Source organism: Cajanus cajan, chromosome 6 (genome assembly GCF_000230855.2).
Source record: "Cajanus cajan strain Asha chromosome 6, NIPB_CcT2T_4, whole genome shotgun sequence".
Taxonomy (NCBI): domain Eukaryota; kingdom Viridiplantae; phylum Streptophyta; class Magnoliopsida; order Fabales; family Fabaceae; genus Cajanus; species Cajanus cajan.
This window is the reverse complement of record NC_138522.1, coordinates 40,746,691-40,768,495: the sequence shown is the minus strand read 5'-3', so window position 1 is coordinate 40,768,495 and position 21,805 is coordinate 40,746,691. Positions and strand designations below refer to the sequence as shown.

At 35.1% G+C, this 21,805-nt stretch overlaps 1 protein-coding gene across 1 annotated transcript; it reads right to left on the bottom strand.

The window, feature by feature from the left end:
* Positions 1 to 13,154: 13,154 nt before the first annotated feature.
* On the bottom strand, positions 13,155 to 18,898 carry LOC109787970 (C-jun-amino-terminal kinase-interacting protein). Its single transcript, XM_020346585.3, has 5 exons — positions 17,525 to 18,898; positions 16,539 to 17,290; positions 16,356 to 16,445; positions 14,031 to 14,780; positions 13,155 to 13,712 (listed from the first exon to the last, which is right to left on the bottom strand). The coding sequence occupies exons 1-5, from the start codon at positions 17,631 to 17,633 to the stop codon at positions 13,572 to 13,574; spliced, it is 1,842 nt and encodes a 613-aa protein (XP_020202174.1). The 5' UTR covers positions 17,634 to 18,898; the 3' UTR covers positions 13,155 to 13,571.
* Between the last annotated feature and the right edge of the window lie 2,907 nt (positions 18,899 to 21,805).

The following is a 21,805-nucleotide window of genomic DNA, read 5'->3' as shown; positions in this document are numbered from 1 at the left end:
CTTTATTTCCTTTTATGACGGCGACTGGACTAATATTCAATTAGGAGAAGTAAATTACAAATTCTTTGAAAAAACTTTGGAAGAATGTATATATGGTGCAACCTTGATCATGCATACTTGTTAGTGCATTGGTCATAATATTGTAAAACGTTTTAATCACTAGAGTTGTATAAACCTTTGTTATTCATATTTGTCAGTGCATGTGTAAATAATATAAATAACTTATTTTCTCTTTAATGATCAAGAATATTTATTTCATTACCCACTTTAGAGGATTCAAATATTGTATTGTATTATAATATTAAGATCAGTAAAACGTGTTTATAATCTCTAAAATTATTTAAATTCATTTTAAGTGTTTTTTTTTTTCATTCTATTTTAGTCCCTCAAATTTGAAATGTATAATTTTTAGTTTTTCAACTACTTTAGATGGTAGTTTAAAATATTATAAAATACTATTTAAATTACTTTAAAGATAAAAAAAAAAGTAGTGTATTTTTAAATAGAGTGACTAAAATAGGGTAAAAAAATTAGAGAGCCTAAAAACGGATCTAAAAAATTTTAGAAGGATAAAAATATATTTTACTCTAATTTTAATGATGATAAAAAAAATATTATATGCATAAATAATAAATTTTAATACCAAAAGTTATTATTTTAAGTGGTTTATTTTATTCATTAGGAGTTGTTTGAATTCCTATTATGTTGCAAGGACAAGCGAATTGTGTCTGGGTGAAAGAAAAAAAAGGAAAAGATTATAAGAGTATAATTAAATATAAAAAAAAACAACTCACCAATTCCATCACATATTCCTCTATTTAGAAGAATAGAAAAATTAACAAGCACTAAAAATTGGATTGATTAAATTTTATTAACTTTCATTCATTTTAGAAATTACTTTTTTCACCGCTCGTTTTTTGCGGAAACAACACCCATTTCTTTTTTCGATTTTTTTTTTCAAAAATACTCTTTACGTTGTAAATCACTACTTATCTCATCCCTATCATGATGTCACTTATTCCTCTCAGCACATTATCGTATTTTTCTTAGAAAAACCATGTTCTATAGTTTGAACAATACTTATGGTATTTTTTGGATGAAAGAAAAGCTAAATAGAGAGGAAAAAAAAAGGATAATGATGTATTTTAGTCAGGGAGAAAGCTAGAGACAACAGACAGAAAGGTTGACTTCTAAAAACAAAATAAAAAATCAAAATTTTATTTCCATCCCTTTTTTCTTCAATTCAAACTTTAAACTTTTTTTTCCACTACTAATTTGCATCTATCATTACAAATAAACCATTGGCATAATAGATTAGGATTTCAAAAGGGGCTGATTACGTGACATCGGAGTTTCTTTGTGTTGTAGCAATGTTTGAGTTAAGTACAATAGTGGTTAGAAGAAAGCCGTAAAATCTCAAAATTATATTAACAAGGGTTAATTAGATAAATAAATAAAATACACATTTTGTGCTTGTTTTATGAGTGTTTTATATAGTATAATAATTTGTTCTGTGTCAAGTAAAAGTAGTGGACTAAAGATAAATTATAGATGAGAAAAGACTCACTTAAGGGCTTAGAACTCTCTAAGACTTACATACACCCTTATTTACTCCCACACCTCACATTTTCATTTTAGAAAGAAGAGAAAAAGGAAAGAAAAAGAATAGGAGGAACACGCTCACTTGTACACAAAGAATAGGAGGAACACGCTCCCTTCTCCCATGTCGTGTTTTAATTGTTTTTCCTTCATCTCTCAAAATTCATTTTTGGATTATTATTCAAGTTTTTAGAAGTTATAGAAAGAGGAAGATCTAGAGAGAACGACTTTAGTCCGTAAGTTTCCTTCAACTCTAAATCCCCCCTCTTTGCTTCCTTCATTCTAAGTAGTGTTGTTTGTTGATTCAGGTCAATAGGAACCTTGAATCAAGTTTGTTCGTCCGCTCGGAGTTGTTTTCTTCTTTCTTCTCTTCTTCTTGGCCAGGAGATTTCTAAGGTAAGGGAAGTTGAATTTATTGTGTTTTGGATAAGTTACTAGCTAGTGAATGATTCTTGAGTTGTACATTGTGTGAAATTTCAAAGATTTGTGGCTATGTCGGGAAATTCGAAGTGGAAAGCATGTTAGAAATTGGGGTTTCGAGTTGTGAATGAAATATGTTGATTTGATGCAAATTGATTATTGCATGTTGATTTTTAAGCTGGATTTTTGTTGCTTGTGTTGAGTAGGATCATTATTTTGTGTTGCATGTGTGGTATTGGCTGAGTTCAAATGGCATAGCCAATTTTTGTGATTTGCATAAGTGCAGAACTCACATTGCGTCAGGTGCACCTTCAAGGGTTCAAGTGTCGTTTCAACATGAGGTTCTTTGTCTCAATCACGACGAGCATAGGATCAATGATGTCGGACATGAGGAGAGAGATTTATCTCAGGTTGGATTGACATAGGATGCAATTTGAATCTCATCAAGCGTGATAAAATTAAGAGGTCTCTAACTTGGTGATGTCAAACCCAAGGTTAAGTAGCGTCCAGCATGGCCAAACCAAAGCTCTCTATATGGATGACGTCGGGTGTGAATCAGGAAGAAACTCTTTACCTAAGATGAGATCAGGTGTGGGATTTTTCCACACCAGATGCAAGGTCTTAAGGGCCTTTGCCTTATCCACGCTAGACGTGGGTTGTGTAAAATTGAGCATGAACGAGGTAGAGAGTTCCTTGCCTAGATGGAACCGGGCACTGCATGTGTTGCATCAGGAGCTGGATGTGTGGTGTTGGGTGTTGATTGCTAAAGAAAAACATGTTATTTGATTTGATAAATTTTTGAATACTTGTCGATTGAGTTATTTGATGACTAAATGGGGATGAATAAGTTGCAAGGATGGTGTTGTATGTGATGATTGTGTTGTGAAATGTTAGCTGAAAGTTGAGATGAGTTATAGGTTGTGTGGTTGTGTAGCTATGTTGAAATTGCTATATGTTGACGTTGTGTTGTTGAGATGATGAATATTGATAATGCTTTATGCATTTAGGCCTGTGTTGTTGCATTGTGATGACCAACCTAAGATTAGAGAAGAAGTTTTTAAAGTTGCATATCTCATTAAGTGGATATTGTGTTGTAGTACTCTAAGAGTCCAATTTATTGAAAAAACCTTTTTGAGAAGTTAACACTTAAAGTGCATAACCATATTAAATTTTCTCTAGGACTTAGTTAGTACCATGTGTGGTCAAGGTCAAGTCACACGTGTATAAAGCGACCATAGTATAGGGGTTAAGTCAAGCTATATTAATTATAAGTGACCAAACAAGTAAAGTACAAGTCAGGAACTAAGTTCCTAATCGAGTATCGAAAGGATATAGTATTTGGAGGCTAGTCGATGAGCTAATCTTATAGGAGGTTTAGTTAAGTTAACTAATGTTGTGATAGACTCGTACAATTTGTTTTACCCAGACAATAGTACTAGACTTCTCTGATTAAATGGCGACATCTGAGAAATCAAGTTGTTGTGTTGCGAATTAATATCCATTTTGCTATTGATCTAGTTGTAGACACCTAATTTTGTCTGGGACATACAAACAAGGAAATGGGTCTTTAATACGAGACAAAGGAGTTCCCAAAAGCTCGAATATGACGTTAGAACGGACCAATGTGTCATTAGAATGGACCAGGATGACATCAAAAGGCTCGAAAACCCAAAAAGGATTGTAGACACCCAATTTCGTCCGGGAGGCACACAAACAAGAAAATGGACCTACATCATGAAGGAAAGGAGCTCCCGAAGCAGGCAAACAACAAGACAGGATATCAGAAGGCCTAAAGGTCAAATAAGGTTGTTTTAGTAGCCCGGAACGGGGTATTCCAGAATCGGAACGGGTCGTTCCGAACCTCGGAACGAGACGTTCCAATATCAGAACGGGTCGTTCCAACGTGACTAAAACAACTAAAAATCCAATACCGGAACGGGCCGTTCCAAACAAGTTAAATTTGGAACGGGCCGTTCTGGAAAGGACAAATATGTGTTAATTTCTACTATGGAACGGGCCGTTCCATTTTCAGAACGGGCCGTTCTAGGGTGCGTAATCTGAACATAACGTTCGGATCCAGAACGGGCCGTTCCGAATCCAGAACGGGCCGTTCCGGCCCACATCTGATCCCTATAAATTGAAGCCTCGGGCACAGTTCTCCAGGCGGCCAAAGAAATTTCGTATAAGACTCCTTTGAGCACGAAAATTCTCTATCTCTCTCCCTTCTATTATATTTCTTGAGATTTGTGTCGCATCTCTATATTCTTTCTCCCTCCTATTGTATTTCTTGAGATCTATGAGGCATACTGTAGTGTGAAAGGTCGCCACAAAGCACCTTCTCCATATTTGAAGATTCAATAAAGCTTGTTCAAGAGGTATTTCAGTCAATCTTCTTCTCTTCTTTTTATTTCTCATCTTTATCTTTTTTTGTTTTAATAAACGTCATAATGTAGATATTTTATGGTTAATTGCTTAATTTATATTTTAAATATGTAAATAAATATTAATAAAGGGGATTCAATATTTAATTTATTAATTCTTATCATGTTAACTTCATCATAGGGTACCGATTGAGGGCGTTGTAGGGGTGTTTAATACCTTCCTTACACGTAACCGACCCCCGAACCCAATTCTGGTTATCAAGGCCATTGTTGGATCTTTAAAAACCTTTTCTTTTTCCAATGTGTTGAGTAAAATATTGGTGGCGACTCCATAAACCTATTTTCAAAACCATTAATTAAGGATTAGTCTGGTGTCATTCCTTAATTGATGAGATTTTCAAAAGGATGTCTAAACCATTAGTCGCGAGATCAAAAAATTTCGGGTTGCGACAGATGGCGACTCCACTGGGGAAGTTTAAAGAGGGTCAGGCTCATTTAATTGATGATGTTAATAAAATAAAAATAATAATTTAAATATTTTTCCCCTTTACTTTATTTGTTTTATTTGTGTGGCTTTAATATCTATTTGCCTGTTTAAATTCTGCATTTGTTTGAATAAAAAATTGTACACAAACCTTTGCACACAACAGTTCCTCCTATACCCGGGGGCATGAGGGTAATAAACATAGGGAGTGGTTGACGTACGACCGGCCCAAGTTTGGCCTTGGAACCTGCGAGCCTTGTCGGAAATCACACTCAAGGTGATAACTGGTTACTCTAGCCCGAAATACTGCGACAGACCTTAGAGTTTGCTAGGTGATGGCGACAAAGATACTGGGTCCCTATAATGGGGGCACCTTGGGGGCCTTAAGACCAGTGAGATTAGAACTTTCCTATACAATGCACTTTTCTTGCAGAGACCACAGACCAAGAATTTAAACGTGACTGTTCGCGGGTGTACATTTGTTTGAGCATATGTGTGTTGCATTTGTTTGTGTTTATTTATTTTAAATGGATAAGAATTACAAACAAATAGATATTAATAAAAAAAATATGATGAAAATTTAACTCCCTTCTATATACCCTAACTCTAAAGCATCATATAGGGTAGTTTATTTCAAAAAAAAAACAAAAAATATAGCAAAAAAATCTAGCAAAAAATCATGCATCATAACCCTTAGCCAAAAAAAACATGATAAAATTTTGGCAGAAAATAAATGTCATGCATCTCCTAGGATAGTACATTAGCATACATTCATTAGAAATGGAAGGCACATATAATAGTATGCAAAAAATGTTCTCTAAACAAAAATCAATGAGAATGATATCCGTTGAATTTCTCATATGTTTTTGCATCCTATTTTACGTTTCATATAGATAACACGTCTTCCTTGTAAATAATAAATAAGAATAAAAAGGAAAATCTAACTTGTACGTGTTAAGCCGGATAATGGAAATTACTGTAATCAAATGCGAACCTGACACATCAAATCGGGAAACACTTATCAGTAATTGGGGGCATCACACGCCCAAATCATAATTCAAATAGCGAGAGTTTCCTATAACGAAAAGACAATTGCCAGGATAGGAGGAATGATCAAGAATGGACGAATCCTTGCTTCTAGGGAATTACAAGACAAAATCCAATTGAGGAATAAAGATATTGCGCGACAAAAACCCGCTAGGATGAAAACCCGTAAAGGGCGTCCTAGGCAAAAATTAGGGTAAAGAAAAAAAGAATCAAAATCCCGATAGGATACGTCCTATGCAAAAGTTAGGGATATATAAAAATGTCTATCTGAGTTGAAATTGAAAGGTGGTTCGAGTATTCCCTTCGAAAGAAAGAATTCATAAAGATTTCACTCCTAGTTCGAAACATCGACGTCCAAGCAAGTGGAACGGTTTTTTGAAATTATCAAATCATCCATGACTTTCTAGGGGGCAACCTTCGTCTATCTCTCTATGTATGAATCACGAACTCGGGGCATGCCCGGTCTTCGAGCTTTGTTAAAGGGGCACGTGTAAATTGAAAGTATTGTTTTAAATGCCATAACACTCTTTCGTTTCTCTTCTCCCTCTAAATATCCACTCTAGGCCTCATCCATCAACCCTTAACAAACAAAATGTATTTGCAACAAAGATGTTACTCAATAATAGCATGGAAAGGATAACAAAGGAACAATTAGGAATTTAAACATGACTAGGGTTTGATAAAATAAAGACATCCCATACCTCATGAGTGCTGCAAAAAAAAATGAAGGCCCGGCAGGAAACCCACTAAGGGGGCTGCGCAAAAGTTAGGGCAAGATCTGCTAGGTAATCCACAAGTAAAAATGGGTAACCTAGGCAAAAGAAAATATCAAAAGAAAAATGTCCGCTAGGGAACACATCTCAAGTGACCTAGGAAAAATTAGGACGTTAAAGCAGCAACCTGAGTTGAAAATCGAAAGGAGGCTTAGAGGAATCATCCAATTAGAGTACGACCCCGAGTCATCACTTCACTTTCCAAAAAGGCTAAACACAATGATAGCTTCTTTGTAGCAAATATGCTTTGTTTAATAGCCATAAACACTAAAGCCCACCTTGGCCAGCCATTCTTCTAAAAACCCCTTTTGAAAAAAAAAATCTCTTCTAACAACATTTTGAAAAAATGCAAACATCCCTTTTCTTTTTTTCTCTTGACCCTTATGGCATTAAAATGGTACCGAAAAGATACACGGAAAATGCACAGTGAATACTCATAGAGGGAAGACTAAGATGCCCCTTAACGGAGTTTAGACACATTTGACTACACATTGATAATTTAGGAGTCATTGAAACCTTGGGTTCAAAAGAACATATCCCGACAACAATCACAAACGGCACGAATAAAAAGGAATCGTCAACATTAGCCTTAATACGTACAGGTTAATTTCCTGACATAAAAAAAAATGAATTGCATCTTTAGGAACAAACACATGAGCATAAACTGCATCGCATGCATATGAGGTAGGGGCATATGGAAGGGCGTTACAAAAAAAAAAAGAACAAATAATAAAAATCATTCCAATCTTGCATTTTTATGTGCATCCATGCATCCATTCATTATACTTTCCATGGTCAAAGGAAGTCATCAGGACAAAGCATTCGTAAAAGCTCAACGACCAAACAAGCAAGCCTATGAGCATGAAGAGGCCATCGCACCCTACTCTTCACCAAATGTAGGATAATCCAAGAGAATGCCAAGATCAGACATGGTTTCCTCACCAAAGCCAGGAGTGGCTTCCAAAATAATACTCCTCAATAAAGATCCAGCAAATAACATCATGGGAATAGATCCCTCCACCAATGATGATAATAAAAAAGCAAAAATAACATGAGAAAAAGGCAAGTTTCACAAATGTTGAAAAAGCCGAAGCATTTAGAAAAATAGCAAAAAAGGCAAGCTTCAAACATGAGAGAGCCGAAGCTAAACAAAAAATGAAATTTAGAAGGAAAAAAAAAACTACCACAAGCAGACGCCTAGAGAGACATCACAATACTCACATGGCAGGGGAAACACCAGAATCCCTGTCAACCATCTACTCCTTTGCCCGCCAGCACAAGGGCACCACCTACTAGCAATCCTCGTCAAGGGGCAATCACATCATCATCACCAGCAGACGGCCTAGAGAGGCTATGAAAATACTACGGCCTGGAGAAGCTATGAAAATACTACGGCCTGGAGAGGCTACGAAAATACTAGGGCCTGGAGAGGCTACGAAAATACTAGGGTCTGGAGAGACTGTACTCACATCCCAATCCGGTATACGACAAAGCCGTGAGAGAAAGGTCTGGAGAGACTGTACTCACCTCCCAATCTGGTATACGACAAAGCCGTGAGGCAAAGGTCTGGAGAGACTGTACTCGCATCCCAATCCGGTATACGACAAAGCCGTGAGGGAAAGGTCTGGAGAGACTGTACTCGCATCCCAATTCGGCATACGACAAAGTCGTGAGGGAAAGTCTGGAGAGACTGTACTCGCCTCCCAATCTGGTTTACGACAAAGCCGTGAGGGAAAGGTCTAGAGAGACTATACTCGCATCCCAATCTGGTATACGACAAAGCTGTGAGGGAAAGGTCTGGAGAGACTGTAGTCATCTCTCAATCCGGTATACGACAAAGTCGTGAGGGAAGCTGAGCTACGAAAATACTCCCTCTTCAACAAGCTACAAATAAATGAACGCACTATCACAAGATAAACAATGGAGCATCTACTTGAAGATCGAAGATCAGGCGTACAGTTCGTCAGCCTTGTTACCTAATAGAGTATGCAACCAACACTCAACTGCTCTAAAGGGCGAGGGCACGAGCAAATACACCTATCCAAAAGAAGGAACGTAGAAGCGCCAACACCAAGGAGACGAGGAGAAGACCCGGACAAAATGTCTACGTCTTTACTTGCCTTTGGAAAAGCAACACATAGCTACTCCAAAGGACAAGTAAAGAGGGGCAGCTGTAGACACCCAATTTCGTCTGGGAGGCACACAAACAAGAAAATGGACCTACATCATGAAGGAAAGGAGCTCCCGAAGCAGGCAAACAACAAGACAGGATATCAGAAGGCCTAAAGGTCAAATAAGGTTGTTTTATTAGCCCGGAACGGGCTGTTCCAGAATCGGAACGGGTCGTTCCGAACCTCGGAACGGGACATTCCAATATCAGAACGGGTCGTTCCAACGTGACTAAAATAACTAAAAATCCAATACCGGAACGGGCCGTTCCAAACAAGTTAAATTTGGAACGGATCTGGAAAAGACAAATATGTGTTAATTTCTACTATGGAACAGGCCGTTCCGTTTTCAGAACGAGTCGTTCCAGGGTGCGTAATCTGAACATAACGTTCGGATCCAGAACGGGTCGTTCCGAATCCAGAACGGATCGTTCCAGCCCACATCTAATCCCTATAAATTGAAGCCTCGGGCACAGTTCTCCAGGCGGCCAGAGAAATTTCGTATAAGACTCCTTTGAGCACGAAAATTCTCTATCTCTCTCCCTTCTATTATATTTCTTGAGATTTGTGTCGCATCTCTATATTCTCTCTCCCACCTATTGTATTTCTTGAGATCTGTGAGGCATACTGTAGTGTGAAAGGTCGCCACAAAGCACCTTCTCCATATTTGAAGATTTAATAAAGCTTGTTCAAGAGGTATTTCAGTCAATCTTCTTCTCTTCTTTTTATTTCTCATCTTTATCTTTTTTTGTTTTAATAAACGTCATAATGTAGATATTTTATGGTTAATTGCTTAATTTATATTTTAAATATGTAAATAAATATTAATAAAGGGAATTCAATATTTAATTTATTAATTCTTATCATGTTAACTTCATCATAGAGTACCGATTGAGGGCGCTGTAGGGGTGTTTAATACCTTCCCTACACGTAACCGACCCCCGAACCCAATTCTGGTTATCAAGGTCATTGTTGGATCTTTAAAAACCTTTTCTTTTTCCAATGTTTTGAGTAAAATATTGGTGGCGACTCCATGAACCTATTTTCAAAACCATTAATTAAGGATTAGTCTGGTGTCCAGGAATTCCTTAATTGATGAGATTTTCAAAAGGATGGCTAAACCATTAGTCGCGAGATCGGGAATTTTCGTGTTGCGACAAGGATGAATTAGGAGCTCGAAATGAGCCTTTCCCAATCTGGAATAAGTCATTCCAAGCTTCTAAAATGGCCTTGAAACCTTAGGTCAAAACTGGACGGGCCGTTTTAACTCAAGTTATTATGAGTTAACTTCAAATCTGGAACGGTTCATTCCGATTTTGGAACGGACCATTCCAAATTCAAAAATTGCTCATAACAAACTAATCCAGAATGACCTGTTTCGGTGATCAGAATGGTTGTTCCAGTTAAGTCTAACGTCTATAAATACGAGACTCGTGTACAGTGCTCAGAGGAAAAATTTGCCTACTAGAGTCCTATATAGCTCAAAAATCTTCTCTTTCTCCCCCTCTTTGTATTTCTTGAGATTTTTGAGATAAATTATAATTTGTAATACAACCAAAAAGCGTCTCAAGTCCACCATATTGAAAGCATATTTTATATAAGCTCGTTCAAGAGGTATTCTTATCAAAATTCTTCTTTATCATCTACTATTTATGTCATAAATATTACCATAAATAAACGCGACCATGTAGATGTTTAAGTTCAATCGTGTAATTTTAAAATTAAACATGTAAATAACTATTAATAAGGGGACTGAATATTTGAACTTTATTCTCTATCGCACTAATTTTGTCATAAGGTATCGAGCTAGGATGTTGTAAGGTGCCTAATACCTTTCGTACGCATAATCGACCCTGAACCCAAGGCTGGCTATGAAGGCCATTTTGGTCATTTTTATAAAAAATCTTTCCTTTTTTCGATGTTTTGAGTAAAACATCGATGACGACTCCTTCGAACACTTTTCAAAACCATTGATTAAGGATTAGTCTAGTTTCCAGACATTCCTTAACCGATAAGATTTTCAAAAATGGAAGTTCAAACCATATATGGGTTAGATTGGAATTTTTCGGGTTCCGACACTAGTAAGCCAAAAAGATCACCCTATGTTATTGGTTCTGTATGGTCAAGTCACTTAAACTGCTCATCTTGTGTTATAAGGAGATCTCCCTAGTTGAAGTATGTGACAACGTACCTAATTATTGTGTTGAATATGTTGTTTTGTATAGTCTACGTTGTATTTGTATTATTGTGATGAAAAAACTAAGTTGTTGATATAGTAACGTTCAAGTTGATAATGTGTTGTAATATACTAAGTTGTTAATGTTGATATATGTTGGTTGTGTTGTGATGTTTTATGTTGAAGGTGCATGAAAGATATGTTGGTATATTAATGTTTCAGCTGATGTTTTGTGTTGTTTACATGTTATCATTTTAAACTATAGCTTACTCTTGCGTATTTTCATATAATTTGGACTGCGATGATCATATGTGATATAAAAATAGAGTAAGAATAGATATGAGATATTACAACTAAGGTGGTTATTAGGAGGATGACAAGATTGTTTATATTTTTTTATGCTAGCATAATGTAGTACTTTGTATAGGAATTACTTAAGTGACAACTTAAGTTATATAGTTTACTTTTACTGAATCATTGTATTTATATCACATATGGTTGTTTCACTTTCACATGAATGATATATAGTAGTACATGTCAATTATCAGTAAATTTATAATTCCAAGTTATTAGTAATCTTTCAATTGCTAGTTGGTTGTTGTTAAGTGTAAAAACTATCTCGGATCACTATTCACGATTTAAAAAATTACAATTATGCTAAGCATTCACATGTGCTCACGCCAAATGTGGGGTTGTCACTCTAGGAGTGAATATTTAGGCTTAAAGCTCTTCCTTATGCACTAGTGAGAAACACTCCAGAAATGGTGTCTTGTTGAGTGAATCTGTGAAGCACTAAACATTAAGGACTCTAGATAGCAGATCTGGAGCTCTCAACAATCACACTTAGAGCAGGTTACCATGCATCATTAAATGTGGCAAATTTCAAAGAACATATTTGAAGTCTTTGGATGATGGTGCTAAATATCATATAGGTGCACTAAGCATCAAGGTCCCACACATCAAGTGCGAGACCCTTATAATTTCGTTTCATTCATACAATGTTTCAAAGGTATTTAATATTTTTTTTTTTGGAATATATTATGCTTATGCATGAATGTTAAGGGATCACCTTTGGAGGAAAGAGAATAATAATCTTTGAAATACCAAAGGATGTCACCAAAATAGTATAAGGTGAGTTAAGTGATTTCATCCTTCATTTTACATAACATCAACCTATCATAATTGAGTACCTCTAACTACATGCACCCTAGTCAGGAGCAATGTAGTGCCTCCGACCACAGTGCACCTTAGTCGGAGGTGATTTTCAATAAAAAAAAACCTTTTTTCCCTTTATATCTTTCTTTTCCCCTATTCTTCTTCCATGGGTATAAATGTGTAGGGATATCCAATTACAAATCTGTCGCAATAAGGCATGCAAGTTCAGATTTGCCACAACACAAAGGTAAACCAAGACAAAATAATGCGATACTTTCAACAAGATGTGAAGTCCTAGGCAAAGTACAGCGTGGCAACTATAGCGTAAAACTTCCAACAAAATGAAGCAACTGGAGTAAAAAATGATGTAACAACAATAGATGTGATTACATGTTTAACTATAAAACTTAGATAAATCTAATGATAAATAAAAACGGTACACCATAGACCACATCTTAAACTATGGCTCCTTAGCCGGTCTATTTTATTATTTCACTATTTATTTAAGGTTATTTAACCTATTATTTAATCAATGATAGACCACACCCTAAGCTAGTATTCCAAAACCTTTGTACTATGATAATATATTTATTTAGTGAATCAACTTGCAAATAATCTATTTTTTATTTAAAAAATATTTTAAATCCTAATTTAATGTCAAACCAAACTACAATCCACCACTCAGTTGAGTTAACCCATTTGGCATCCTACCTACAAATAGGTGAGAAAGAAAAATTGGAACAATTCACATGCCTTACAAATTAGTTTAGGTTACGTGTAATTGGGTTGGGCAGGTGCAAAGCACAGAAATGCTTTGTGACAGAAATGAGATCATTTTGAGTTTAAGCATCAAATTTACAATAAATTGTTTTTATTTAATTAAATTTTTATAATTGATTGTGACGGTTCTAAGGCAAGGTAAGCAGACTTCCAAGAAAAATAATATCAAGGTACTCTAAAATTAGAAGCTTTAAATTTCCTTTTTTTCGTAAAATTGACCAAAAACATCATAAACTTTATCATGTAGAATCAAACCCTCTTGAAAGAAAAAAGGATCAAAATACCCCAAAAGATGCAATTGCCCAGCACCTTCCACTGCAGAGACAAAATAGCCCTACTCTAGCCCTACCCGACCAACCTATAACTTTTAACCAAAAGGAAAAGAAAAAAAATCCCCTGTTAAGCAGGCGGGATTGAGGCACCTGTAACTTATTGCAATATTTGCAAAATGCAGGGTTCCGATCAAAACCCACCCACTACTTTCACTCCCAAGTGATCAGCCTTCTTTAAAAACAAAAGGGAAGAATGTTACTAGCCATCTGCCATAAAAAATGAAACTTGGATCTATCCATGTGATAGAACCGAACGTCAAGCTTCAGATCTGGAGTCAGAAGAACTCAATTCAGCAGAAGCTCCATGCAAGTTAGTGGCATAAGATTCAAAAAACTTGGACAACTTTGGCTGCATGCCCTGGCATAGCTTTAATGTGGTGGTGCCCAATTTCATGCACTACAAAACCCACGTCGACAAAGAATAAGCAAATCTCTTGGCCAAAATGAATTGATAATCCAATAAAATTTACCAGTTGAGTCACAACAAGTTGCTTCAAAATGCCTAACTCAAGTATGCAATTTGTTATAAACATATTACAAAGAAATTAAGACTGATTGACAGAGTAGATAATTTTTAACCCAATTCATTCAATGAAGCAAGCCTTTTGACTTGAATATGTCTAAACCACAATATCAATCATAAGAAAAACCAGGAAAATACCGATTAATAACATCTTTTTAGCAGAAAAAAGAAATCAGGGTGATAGCTGCTTACCTCCTGATAGAAGGCATTGATTTCCTCTTCCGTAAGGCCCTCATCCTCACCAGAATTCTCCTCCCAGCCAAGAGAACGAAGGAATGCAGCCTCTTCCTCATCAGGAATTGTATCTTTCTCTTCATTCTCAGGCCTGTTAATCTCTACATGAGCATTACCATTACTAGTCACTTCAGCACCATTTCCAAGACCACGAGAACTTGCAGGAGAGCCAACGGCTTCTGTACTAACTTCACCAGATTTATCCATTGTGGGAGATGAAACCACTGGGCTTGAATCCGGAACTGATGAGGAATTCATCAGAGTTTTCTTCTTAATGAGATTGAAGAAATCATTCCGGCTCTGAACTTGAGAAATAGTGTGTTTCTTATCCATAGTGGAACCTAACTTCAAATCCAATGAAGCAGGCTTCCGCTCTGTGGGAGATTTCAGGTTGTTGGGATTCCTCAAAGGTGTAGAAGTAGCTGCTGAAGCAACAGCAAGATGATTTCCAGGCCTATTGTTAGAGTAATTTGTTTGACATGAAGGATCCTTGGGTGTAGGAGAAACACCATTTTCCCACACCACAGATTTAAGGTCAGTAAATTTCCCAGATGTCTTTGGAGCATCACCCTTGGCATTTCCAAGGCGAACAGAATGATTAACAATGTGCAACGCAGAGGCTTGTTGTGGCATGCTCTTGCCAGCCATATTAATCTCGGTATTTCTGACTGCTGTCTTGGGTTTTGATTTCTCAGAAGAATTATTAACCTGACAAGTAAGCTATCAGAATATTGCATAGAATTTAATGAAAAAAATATCATTCATCAAATAGGAAACAAAAACATACATGATGCTAGAATAGAGCAATTTCCAGAAATTCTATGTATGAATAAAAAATTAAAAATATATTAGAAGAAATTCTTTACATGATATAAATCAAGCATTTTCCACTGATTTTTATACATGATTGATGCAAACACAGACCAGTATAACATGAAGTCAATAAAAAAGTGTTGAATGATTACAATGAAACCTATTCATTTCACAAACAAATAAACTGTCATTCACAGATAATTTAATAGAAAAGACAGACCAACAAACCATCAGTGCCACCAGTGCTGCAGGAACCACAGTTAGCATGCCAGATAAAAACAAGGTTAAGTAATCACATAATGTTAATGTAGTAATTTAGTAAAACAGATGAAACAATATAGTATTTGTAAAATTAACTGCCAGTTCATAAACATATTGAGGCACAATATGACTGCAAGTATTTGTACAAGAAACCATCAGATGATACAACTGATCAGCTTCATGATTCAAATTCAGGTTACCAAACCAATATTAAAAAGAAAAGGTGTAAAAACAAAATAATAAATAATAAAAAATCTAAAAATCCTTCACTTGATAAATAAATATTTTTTAAAGCTACCAATTAATAAACTTAATCCATGCTTAAGAATTGAAATTACTGTCAGACTGCTTCAAATTCTAGTTCTAGGATTGAAACATAAGTCCCATGCGGCATTTTGAAGAGGAACAATAAGCAAAAAAAAAAAAAAAAGAGGGGTGTCAGAAAATACAGGTGGTCCTTATAGAGAGGGAGGTCAGCTAAGTGAAGGTAATAACTAATTAACAACTTGTAGCTTCCATATACATCACTCTAGTCATAAATTGGTGCATTGGGTATGATGTAATCAAAGTAAAAAAGACAAACTTCTAAATCATACCATATCAGCAGGTTATTTGCATTTCCCACAGCACATATTCAGGTAAAAAATAAACACAAATAACATTCATTAAGATTGATATTTGTAAGTGATTTATTTGTTCTATACGTGCACCTAATCAATTCCTCAACACAAAATCATAGAGTTAAACACATTAGTAAGACAACACATTTCTTATTCTTTATATTTATCTAAAACAACATAAAAAGAAGATATCTGAACACAGAATAAACCATAATTGTCATTAAAAAAAACTAAACCATTACAGAAAATCAATTTGCAAAAAATACAGATCAACAACAATAGATCAATTAATTTGTAATGATGCACCAATTCATGGCCAATACAACAAAATTAAGTAAGAACTATTTTGGTGATATTTCTCTCTTTCTAATTCCAATGCCTTCTCTAGAATCCCACTCTCGCTAAAAAATTCCAGGTTGCAAACAGATTCAAAACTTGTGGTACCTATTCAAAATTCTCAACTTCAACGAAGTTCACAACTAAATAATACCAATTCAACATAAGAAATCAAATTCCTAATGATATCCAGAACAGATCAAATTTTGCGATATGACTAATAAAACAATAGTATACAAGGCAATTTACATACCAAAGCCTTAGGCATTGAAGGTGTTACTGGAATCAACTGCCTTGACTGCTTAATAGCCAGCTCCTCAAGCCTTTGGGTTTTGACAGACACCTGGCAAATTATTAGGACCATTTTAACTGGTTATGAAAATAAATAAAATCATTATTATTATAATTACAGCAATAGAAAACCAAATTCAACTACCTGGGGAGTAGAACGAGCTCGAGATGGATTCTGTGCCAAAGCTTCAGCCATGTTAAGACCAGATGATGGTGTAGTTGTAAGAACAGACCCAGATGTTGGAGCAACAGTTTGTTGCAATGTTAGAGATCCAGTACTACTGCTTCCAATTATAGTTGGTACCTCAGCTAGTGCAGATGTCCATCCTTCCCCACCAATCAAAGCTGAACTCCCAACAGGTAACGTTTGACTAGCAGTAGCACCCAAGCCCGGAGATGAAACTCTACCTATTTCAGTCATTCCCTGCCTCTCTTCAGTTCCAAGTGACGGAAAATCCTTATTAAAAACAGCTTTCTGAATGCTACTACCAATATTAGTGCCAGAAAGTAAGTCATTGCTACTGTTCTGGTTGCCATTGCCACCAGATTTTGTATCTACTGCAACTCTGTGGTTCAAAAGCTCATTATGTTTCCTGGAAACCATTGAATGAGAACGCCGTAGAGTATCTCTCTCTATCCTTCCAGGGAACAGGTCAGATAATGGTTCAGAACAATCACGATCCCAGTGGTCCACAAAATTTGATCTATCTTTCTCTCTGTCACGGTCCTTATCACGATGACTTCTGTTGAAACTACTATAGGCATGCTTGGCAGAACCATTGATACTCCTCCGAGAATTGGAAGAAAAAGTCCGTTCAAGAAACACAGAACGAGGGCTATCAAAATCACTAGTAGTCTTGGAAGATCTATTCCTTGTGTGATGAGAAACACAAGCGTCTACACAACAATGATAGGAATTGTTAGCTTCTGATTATATTCCCAATTTTAAGGAGACAATCCTATCATAAACTTATATATAAATCAAAAGAAAAATATACATGTTTCTTAGATATATTAATGCACCCAAAAAAACAGGAACAACATTTCCTGGCAAAAAAAAATGCATCATATTTTGAATTGATTAAGCTAAGGCATTAAAAAGATGTATACAGTTCAAGATATTGAAAATACCCGTGTGATTAGAAGGAGCTGCAAAATGGTGGGCTGAACTGCCGCCCCCAGCAACACTGCCAGCACTTCTCAACCATTCTGGAACTAATGCAGGTTCACTTTTGTCCATAACGAACACTGAACATCATCAGATTTAACTAAAAAAAGCACATGCAACTTCTTCACCAGCCCTTCCCCTATAACAATACCGTTGCACTTGAATTCAAAACTACTGACTCTAACTCACATTTGTCATCCTTCTCTCCATCTTCAAGATACCAAAACTAATCAATAATATCCTGACTAAATAGAAAACTGTTCCAAATGAATATTGGAGCAATTCCACCAAGATATTAGAATAATCCAAAAACCAGTATCTTCCAGCAGTCAAGTAACAGCAGTTATCCTCACAGAAACAACAACCCCCGATCTTATTTTTTTGCCCTTTATCTATTGAAAAAAGTTAATAACTCCGACGCTCGAAAGCGGTTACTCTGCAAAATTAATCACAGATTTCAAGTGCGTAATAGCTCCAACAATGCTTAACTGAAATGGGACCCTTCAATAGCCACAAACAGACACTGTACCCTCTATTCCCCAATCAAGCAACGCGCCAAAAAACGGGAGACCGAAACGAGAAGCCCGTGACTTGAAACACAAGACAATGCCGCGAGGGAAAAGCTTCTCTACGCCACCATCTTAAACAGAAAAAAAAAATGGATTCACCTAAGACCTTGAAAATTCAAAGAGACACCATCTCTACGGGGCGAAAATCTTGAAAAGAAATCGATCCCCGCACCCAAACCACGACTACGGAGACAATGGTAGAACTCTAGAATTCAATCATCAATCAGTCCAGCACCAGGAATCGGAAGAAAGCCGAAAATTAAAAATAAAATAAAATAAAATAAAAAAAGAGCCCTATAGGGCAGTGTGGAGCCCCGAAAAAATGCGTCGGGGAAAGGAAACCCTAGATGAGACGCACGTGCGGGAAAAGCCGTGCAAAAGCTAGGGTTACAGAGGGGAAAATTCGGGGAATTAGAGAACGAGAGAGGGAAAGGGGAGAAACTAACCCTAGGACAGTGATTGACGATGATGCGGAAACCGCAAACGGTTGAATAAGCGCTGGTATTGAGAATTGAAGAATGCGGTGGGGAAGAAGAAGAGTTTGGGCGCAAATAGCGAAGTGTGATTTTGGAGAGGGCGAATGGCGCTGATTGAGATGGAAGAAGAGACAGAGAGTGTGTGGAAATAGAAAATAGGGTTTTGTTTGGGTGAAGAGAGTGCGATGTGGTGTGAGAGAAGGCGAGAGAAGGTATAATTTCAGTTAGTTTGGGATACTCAGGATGAAACGTATGAACAACAGCCTCTTCTCCTAAATGCAATTGCAAATCAAATTAGGATATTAACATTAATGCCAAAATAAATGAGCATTATTTTTTATTTATTATTTCTCTCTCAGTTTCTTTTTTTGACGGTTCCTTCTCCCAAATAAATTTCCATCCCTGTCCCTCAACTCTGATCTTCTTTGAACCTTCTCTTTTTTCTTTTTATTATTATTTTTTTTTATTATTATTATTTGTGCTGTTCTTTTTCTGAATCCCTAAAATGTGATGAATGGTTATGATTTTTGTTGACCAGAGACAAAGGTGTGGGTGAGGCATCCACAGCAACAACATCTCTCATTATTCTCTCCCATTAGATTTGAATGTTTGTAAAATGGGCTTTTCAGTTTTCACCTAACAGAGACACTGCTCTATCCTTATTTCCTCATATATATCATTTTCTAAATGATACTGAATGATACAGTATCACGAGAATATTATGTGTGCAACATAAAACGATTTTTAAAAAAAAATCTTTTTATCCATAACTATTTTGAACAAATATTTTTAATTTAATAATTAATTTTTATATATTTAAATAGGAACTAGTAAAATTTCTAAAAAAGAAACTTTCTTTAATAAAAGAATATTTAGAGATTTTTAGATTTAATTTTTATTTTAGAATTATTTATTTTTATCATAAATTTAAAATATAATTCATAAATTTAAACCTTAAACCCTATTGATGAAATAATACTACTGTAATTAATAAAAGAAATTGACTCATTTGGTATACATATTTTTGGACAATTTTATTCTTATAATTACTTTTTATAAATTAAAAAAAATTTATTTTTTATTTTTATAAATTTCACTTTATAGTCACTAATATTTTTAATAATTACACACAATTATATAAATTTTTTTATTTTTTTTTAAATAATTCAATAAATACAAAGTATCTTTATTATTATTAAATATATATTTCTAATATATATGCATGTATACTAAATTAAAATAATTTGAAAAGTAAAATTATTAATTTTTTCGATCTCTCAATTAAATATTTTAAATGTGTAGAAGATTTTCACCTTTTTTTTTTGAATAATTTCATTCTTATAACTATCATTTATAAATTACAAAATTTGTATTTTTTTTAAATTTCACTTTATAAATGTCAATATTTTTAATAATTACTCACTGTTATATAATTTTATTATTATTTTTTAAATAATTCACAAAAATATGAAATATCTTTTGTATGCTAGTATTATTAATAAATATGTTTCTAATATATATTCATGTGTACTATATTAAAATAATTTGGAACGTAAAACTATTAATTTTTTCATCTCTCAATTAAATAATTTTAAATGTGTAGAAGATTTTAGATTAAATGTTATTGTTGTTATTGTAATTTTTTATTAATAAAAAATATATTTAAAATATTTTCTTCACTATTATTTGAAGATTGTTTTCATGTACTGTATCGGTATTACTCTCGTCAACACAAAAATTCCTTCTAATCATTTCAATCTATCTTATCTTTATTTATATATATTTTATATTTTTAACTATCTATTTATTTCAAACTATTTATTTTTATTTCTGTCTCTAAATTAAATCCTAATCTATAATTTAAAAAAATTTATACTATCTATTTAATATATTGTTTCAAATTTCTTTGTATCTTCTTCGATTTCTTCACCTTTCCCTGATTTAAATCGATTTATCCTTCCTATCTCTAATTTCATGGAAATATTCTTTGATTTTTGGAGGATAAATTAATTTTGTCTCTTTTAACTTGCATACTTATTTAATCTTTTTATCTCTTAAGTCTTACCTACTTTAAATTCAATTATCTCTTACCTAGTTTAGTCTTAATATATATTCCATAATGTTGATCATATTGATCATGGCTTTAGACATATTAAACATTTAAATATATTTAATTTAATTTAATTTTGTGGTAAACCAAAAAAAAAAGGTCATTTGATGTATTCACTTTAGTTATATGATATGACTAATATTTTAATTTTTATGATAAATAATTATAATAATAGAATTTACATATAGGTTTGATTTAAATAATATACAAATGAAAATACTAGCTATCAAAAATCGAAAATAAATTTATATCACAATTTAAATTAATCATTAAAAATTTTAATTATATATATATATATATATATATTATAATATAATAAATAAAATATTATTATAATTTTTTATACAAAGAATATTCTCATTGAAAATTATTTCGGCCAAAGGGTGGACTAGGGTTTCTGCCTAGGTCAAACCTCAAAGTCAGAGCATTCAAAAGTGTAATTTGTCTTCCTAGCCTTAGGGTTTTAGGTTTTATATCTCCTTGTTCGTGGACTTCATGGGCCCCATGAATGGGGGGATTTTCTTAACCGTCGTCCTTTTGAAGATATTTGACGAACGTGAGAATTGTAGATAAGATCACCAAACAAGATTCTCCATGCCGAGGGGGTAGTCGGGTTATGGCCGAGGGGGGTAGTCAGGTTATGGCCGAGGGGTCCTATGGGCTTGAGGTGTCGGGATGGGACCGAGCTGAGTCACGTCGAACCAACACTCGGGCGTTAACCGAGTGACCCATCAAGAGGGGGCCCACCGAGATCCAAGTCGGCTTATCACCAGGGAGAGTGTAGGATCATGACCCGACCGGGGTTGCACTCCGTTAATGGAACTCAGTCAGAGATTAGCCGAGACGGTACACTTGCCATCCAGACTTGAGCCTATGAGGCGAAAAGGCTAAAGCAACACCCCTTCTTTGAAACGCCCAAGCAGTAAGCCGAGAGAGGGCGTCGGAGATTAGCTGAGACGGTACACTTGCCTTCCAGCCTTGAGCCTATGAGGCGAAAAGGCTAAAGCAACACCCCTTCTTTGAATCGCCCAGGCAGTAAGCCGAGAGAGGGCGTCAGAGATTGGCTGAGTCGGTTCGTAAGCATCATGA

Coding starts and splice junctions, on each gene's coding strand:
- LOC109787970 (XM_020346585.3), bottom strand. CDS start 17,633: ATGGACAAAAGTGAACCTGCATTAGTTCCAGAATGGTTGAGAAGTGCT. Junction 14,781..16,355: donor CTTCAATGCCTAAGGCTTTG/GTATGTAAATTG, acceptor CTTACTTGTCAG/GTTAATAATTCTTCTGAGAA. Junction 13,713..14,030: donor TCAATGCCTTCTATCAGGAG/GTAAGCAGCTAT, acceptor TGGGTTTTGTAG/TGCATGAAATTGGGCACCAC.